The sequence below is a fragment of the Trichinella spiralis genome (genome assembly GCF_000181795.1).
Source record: "Trichinella spiralis strain ISS 195 chromosome Unknown Scfld6446, whole genome shotgun sequence".
NCBI classification, from domain to species: domain Eukaryota; kingdom Metazoa; phylum Nematoda; class Enoplea; order Trichinellida; family Trichinellidae; genus Trichinella; species Trichinella spiralis.
Window position 1 is genome coordinate 1 of NW_003533385.1, and position 6,864 is coordinate 6,864.

The 6,864-nt window shown below is 28.9% G+C and overlaps 2 protein-coding genes across 2 annotated transcripts; one reads left to right on the plus strand and one right to left on the minus strand.

Annotated features, from left to right (window-relative positions):
* Positions 1-487: 487 nt before the first annotated feature.
* On the minus strand, positions 488-3,206 carry Tsp_12729 (conserved hypothetical protein). Its single transcript, XM_003366172.1, has 4 exons — positions 3,170-3,206; positions 1,408-1,631; positions 928-1,293; positions 488-586 (listed from the first exon to the last, which is right to left on the minus strand). Exons 1-4 carry the CDS (start codon positions 3,204-3,206, stop codon positions 488-490), a joined length of 726 nt encoding a protein of 241 aa, XP_003366220.1.
* Positions 3,207-4,318: 1,112 nt separating this feature from the next.
* Positions 4,319-6,455, plus strand: Tsp_12730 (putative PAN domain protein). The gene is made up of 5 exons (XM_003366173.1): positions 4,319-4,586; positions 4,671-5,009; positions 5,410-5,742; positions 5,962-6,075; positions 6,316-6,455. Exons 1-5 carry the CDS (start codon positions 4,319-4,321, stop codon positions 6,453-6,455), a joined length of 1,194 nt encoding a protein of 397 aa, XP_003366221.1.
* Positions 6,456-6,864: the final 409 nt, after the last annotated feature.

A 6,864-nucleotide genomic window follows, 5' to 3' on the forward strand; every position in this document is an offset into this window, starting at 1 on the left:
TACTTTTATTTAATACGCACTTATAATAAATTCTTCCAGTATGTGCTGCGTGATATGCATAAGAAATGCAAAGCAGCAGTGAAATTGAAACATAGTTTAGTATTATTTATCATTTAATGAAAGATCATTTATTTCATTATGTATTTTAGTCAATATGTGAATGAAAAGTAAAAGATGTAAAAGTATTAAGAAAATTATTTTGACTATGCTAAGTTAGAACGGTAAAAATGAACAGTTACAGGAGGATTAAGCAGTTTGAGAAGCCGTGCACTTTAACTGAAGTACTTTAATTCAATAAAATATTTCCTTCCTTGACAATAACCATGTTCTGATTTTGCATTTCAATATACAGTTTTACAAAGAATAATTTATTTCAGTAAAAATAAAACGTACCTATCGCCAACAATCCATCAAAGGGTTAATAATAATCTTGATTAAATTACGCTTTATAATAATATTTGTGTCGTTAAATAAGTATTGGCTTAGTTTAGATAGTTCCACATTTTTGATCAACAGCGATTTTTTTATCAGCGATCAAAATATTATAAATGAAAAATGTGAATGTGAAATCCTTGTTTGAAAATTTCTGGAATTTTCAGCTAAAGCAATTAAAGAACATTATTAATATAAACGAATGCGTAATTTTATTTTATGCATGAAAATTGTATTTCAAATCAAAATCACTTAGTGTACGGTAAAACGTAAAATTTACATTTCAAATTAAATCAAAATTCAAATTCATTTATTATATAAATGTTTTAATATGTTATTAAACAGCATTTTATAATATCATAATGTGATTGAATATATCCATTGATTGATTAGTTCTTATCGATTATTTTAATTGCATTTGTTTTTGGATCAATCTAAAAAGCAAAAAAATATTATGTTTAAAAATAATTAAGTATTTCAAAATAATATTGTTACATAGATATGAACAATTTCAGGGAGTAGTTTATTTTGTGATTCATCCACATTTCGTTTTGTGGACATTTCGCCATCAGCACCGATGATAATCTCTGGTACGATCACTTTGGTAACAGTTTTCCAATTTATAGTTTTTTCAGGAAATTCTTTGAATTTCTGCATATAATCGGCAGTGTCATCCGGCACAAAGAAACCGTTATTTGTCATGGAAATTAATATTTCTTTCATTTGTTTATCATCAACCATGATATCTTTACCAAACACATAATAGATATCTGCTATTTGTTCTATGCTTAACAAATTCAAATTTTCCAACGCGTTCAAAATCATCTTTAATGCGCATGCTTGTTCCTCATTTTGTAAATTCTATAAAAATGTAGTTACTGTAATTTTGTATAATATTTTAAATTAAATCAAATTATTTTGCTCAACAGTTGTAGTTCTCAGTTGATATTTCTGATGTTGAAAGGGAAACTTTACCTTAGCATTGGTTTGAAGCTTCAAAATTTCTGTTTTAAAATCTTGAAGGTTAACACCAACAGGTTCTGTTAAAGGCAGCGGATCATTTTTGTCACTGAGCAAAATTTGTTTTACAGAAGTCGGGTTCAAGAATACTTTGTGTGTTTTATCCAGAACTGCCAAATTATATTTGAAATTTTCATCAATTCCATTTTCCAAACCTAATATTCCTTTGTAAAATTCAGCTAGAACTTTCAAAGTAGCCAATTCAGGTGTGGGTTTGTCAATTGATGACCGTTTTACCTTTATTATAAAAATGGAAATAAAATAACTAAAAAATAAAAATATTAACAATTTCTTACGTTGCCCATCAATACTGGATCTTCCAAATGTAACTGTGTTCCCCTTGATGTACCATTATGAGCAATGGTTGATCTAATGGATACAGTCACTTTTTTTTGCTTTCGAACATTGCAGTTGTAAGCCATTGCCTGTTTTCAACAAATTCGAATGGCGGAAAATGTGCAATTAATTAAACCATTCATTGACTAAAACGTTTTTGGCCACACTTTAAATACTTTAAACAAAACATATTTTTTAATGTTACTTTAATATTCTATTTAAAATAGAAGTTATAAATATGGTTCGGTTTCACTATTATGGTTTTAATATACGTAATTTCAATGTTAAATTGAATTTTTGTAATTTGAATTATCGTTAATTCTGTGTAACAAAAGGTTGATATATAGCATTGATTATTTTAGGTAATGAATAGATCCAAAGTAAAAATCATAAATTACACTTGTCTATAAAACTTTCAAACAGCGCCCTTTTTTGAACAATTGTAAAGAATTGTCTTTTTGTTAAAAAAACTGATATTCTATTATTGTAAAACAGTATATGTAGACATGAAATTGTTTATCTAATATTCAGAAATATATACTTGTATTTTTCTAAAGCGTTTGCTATATTGATGGTGAATTTGTAGCACACATATAAAATACTTTAAACAGATTTGAGTTGCTGACCAAAAAAGCTGACGGTTGATTTCTCAAATCTCTAATAAGAAATTTATGGTAACATGCAATAAACCAGCAGATAATATATAGCACGATATTCCTAATTACTTTCATGTTTCAATACGCAAAATGTTTTCTTTAAAATTTTCATATCTTTCATAATACTTTTAATTTTTAAATATCATAAAAAAAGTATTCCAGATGACATTTTCTGGGTTTACAATCACGGAAAACTTCTAGCATTTTCTTCTTTTTATAATTCATTTGTTTTCCATTTTGTTTCCATAATAATCAATATTTAAGAAATAGCTACATACTTTACTGTATTTCATTGTGGAAATGTATAATGCGACGGTAAAAGATCAGCCTGACAAAGCGGAATATGAAAAGTACAAAAGTATGATAGCAATCAACTTCCTTTAATCAACATCTTTTTTTATCCTTCTAGAATCCGGCTATTGACTATCTTCATTAAGCTGAAAAAGCCTTTTGATCAGCTGTAGCACTTCATATCCCTAAACGGTTTCGAAACTGAGAACTGACGAAACATTTGTGGGTGAATTTTCTGTTGTTCACCAAAGCGAAAATAAGGATTAATAAAAATAATGATACGTGCTATATTATGCAACTACTTTTGAACACTTGCAGTGTTTCTTGTCTTTGGCTTTCTACTCTAATTTGTTTGATGCGCACATGAACTGCAAACTGCTAAAGAAATGGTCAGTTATTTGAGTATTAATGAAAATCACATCTACTTTAATTACTGAGTAAATGAAATTCTGACATTAAAATAACAGACATCATTTAAGTTGACCTGCAATTATAAAAGAGTACACTTTGTTAATTATGGTAAATAAAAAGTACGAATATGATGAGAAATGATTTATTAAATGCTTATGTTAATCACACAATGAAATTATACACGAATACGATTTTCATATACATTTTGTTTAAATGGATAATAGATCCCTACTTGTTACTCGCCGTCTCTTCTTTTAAAATGCAGCTTCAAAATTAAACATTTTCATTATTCATTAAACCGATTACTTAATTGACATTCAGAGAACGTGAATCAAAATTCATGATATTGAAAGTCATTAATTAAATGGTTTTTAAATATACACAGTGATTTTAATGAAATGAAATTTATTGATACAATTTGATTATCCATTTATTTCATATTTTTCAATGTTTGAGTCCAGCGCGCCCATTTTTTTCAAAACGCGGGAAGTACTTCAAAAAGAAATATCAGTATGCCACGAACCATAAAAATAAATAACGACGGAATAATATGAATAAAAAGCAACGGGGGCTAACATTGATCTGAACAATACAACGGAGGGTTAATTTATATGAGTGGTGTGTATTTATGGTCTAATTATTTGCCTTTTTATTTAGCAAAAGATCAAAATCATTTTTAGATACGGTGTTAAAGCTGCCACAGATCTGAAGAAATAAAATAAAGCCATAAAACGCAATGCTAATACATCATCCAGTTTAATTGGTATATAAAATAAATAAAAAGTATTTGTATTGCTATACAAGAACATTCAGATCAAAAAGACAGTGAAAGTTTTCAAAGATGTTATTTACTATTAAGCACAAATTAAGAATTTTGAAAGCTGTTTCAAATTAAAATTCCTAGCAATTAAGACTCTTCAAATATGCCGTAATCAAATATGTTTATACACCTATTATGTAATCTGCGGTATTTATATTAAAATGTATCACGATCATTCTTTGAAGGCTCGCTTATTAAAGATGCAGAAATGTTACTTCAACACATCTTATCTTTTATTCTGTGCTTTTTGCAGTTTGTTGCAAGTATATAAAGAAAAACTGTGCAATGACTTACTGAAAAATTCTGTTCTTAGGTTTCATATAGTACAGAAAAGCAAATTTATGTACCAGGGATGGATAAAATTTGCTTAATTAAGAAAATAGGAATTCGACAAGAAATTCTGAACAGCATAGGCCTATTTATGTCCGCTGCTTCTTTCAAATATTGTATTGCATATAGCTACTCCGATTACAGACGTTACAACTACAGCATATTTGCCTATAATGAAAAAAGAAGGTCATGCTCACCGCTGTATGACGTGCCAGAGGAAAACATCATAGACAACTGTAGTGAGCAATTGCACGATTTGCAGTTTTATAAAGTATCAAATTGCTTGCCAGGTAGGTTGCAAAGTTTAGTGCTAAATAGTTATCTGTTTTACCTCAATATACACATGAAAACTTTTATGTAATATTTTCATGTAGCTGAGGGCTTCATGTACTCTTTTGAAGAAGAGGTTGAACAAAATGTCAGCAAATTTAACGCAGTTAAATTGAAAGCAACGAATGAAATCTGCATTGTTGAAAGGCATCCTTTCAATGAAAACTTTTTGCTGAAACGCACCGGGATTCTTTTTCACCAAAGCTTAGAAATGTGCCTTGCACACTGCAGGGTACTTTCAGGACGTGGCAAGTGCAGTGCAGTGTTGTTTTCTGGTGAAGAAAAAGTTTGCCTTCTATTACGACAAAATGAACTACTGCAGAGTAGAGATGTAATGAGGAAAGGCGCATCACAACTTTTAACATTGAATTACTGTTATGACAGTGAGTTCGAAAATTTCGTTTTGATTATATACAAATGCAAAATTCTATAATGCATAAACAATTTGCAGAATTTATTTTTCTTTCATTAAAATTTGTTTATGATTTAATATCAAAAATATCGTTACAATTAAAATGTGCGTATTTCTGGATTTAACAGACATTTTAGCGTATGATTAAATATGCATTAATTTTGAAACATCGATAGATGAGATTAAGATTTATTCTGTAATGCAAATATTTGAAATTCATTGCATAATTAAAATTATTTTGAATTCTACATTTAGATTGCATTTGGCAATGATTTTAACAAGGTTTCATGTGCTGTTCCTCTGTTTGTTTATGTTAAGGGAATGTTTTTGAAAGGAATAAAAGTTCACCACCATTCATAATATGCTTTCAGATATGACGGAAAGCTCACAAAGAAGAGATTACAATGGTAGAGGAAAAAAAATAAATTTACGTATTGGATCAATGCGAGTTCAATGCACAGTTCATGAAATTCCTTTGCTCAGAAAGCACATGAAACAGCAGTGCCTATTATGGAAGTCGAAGACTCTCCAACATTGCATTAAATTCTGCGCTCGGCAGTATAGGGCAAATTTATGCAATGCTGTTTATTTCGAAGCAGAAGAAAAAACTTGTTTGCATCTGTTGCTTAACGCTAGTCAAGCACTTCATGAATATACAGAAAGCGGAAAAGAAACGATTCATTTCATAGAGAAATGTGTTGAAGGTATCAAGAATTTAAATAAATATATTTTCAGATAGTGCATTCCACTTTTTTAATTTATTATATTATTGCAAAAAAAGTTTAATTAATATAGCATATATGGAATTGATTTATAAATGTTTGCCACCTCTTGCGGAAGTCTAATGTATTCTAATAATTCCACATATTTCATATCACATGCTATAGATAGAAAGTATGAAATAAATACTAAATTTATTCCAGTAGCCGAACGACAAGAAAATCAGCAAGAATCTGCTATTAATCGCATTCAATCAGATGAAACAAGCATATATTCTCCATCGAGACAAAGATGCTGTAGAACAAATAATATCCGTGGTAAATTCATTTTTGCATGTAATAATATCATTATTTCTTGCAAATTACGTTTAATCTGTTTTTCCTTTTCGTAGAGCAAGAGCTGGATTTTTTTCACTACGTAGCAGCTGAAAATGTTCATGAACAATTTGCAAAACTTTATGAATTTTTTGAAATTTGTGAAGTTCATTTGTTAAATATCAGCACAGTTCGAAACGCTTTTGCATATCAAATTCCACGAAAAATTTATTCTCTAAACAGATGCCTACACATATGCAGAAGGCATACTTCATGTATGGCAGTACTGTTCTCACAACTACATCACCAATGCAAAAAAGTATTCAAAGGACGAAGCAGCAATTCAATATTGGTTAACGCTCATGAATTTGTTTTTGCACTGAAAGGATGTTTCAAAGGTAAAAATTTTATTCTGAAATTTTTTTAATAAATTAAAACTTTGTTGTACATATTTTCAATACTTCAACACAGAATTGCCAATTTTTCTCATTTTAATTTATAGTTTCCTAAGTCGCTTCATTAAAGGAAGGGCAGTTGCATTAATTGATGAACAACATTAAGAACTAGTAATCAAATGAATAATGAATTAACTAAGTGTATTCCTTAAATGTTTAAAAGCCTTCTTTCATACAGTTTATTTGTAAAATAATAGGAATATTAAATAAATAAAAAACATCTTTTGTTAAATTTTGAAAATATCCAATGACCCACTTTGTAGAGCGAAATAATTAAAGATTTGTGTATGAAGTATATGATATTTGTAAAAAAAACTACTTGGATCAAAAAACAAAT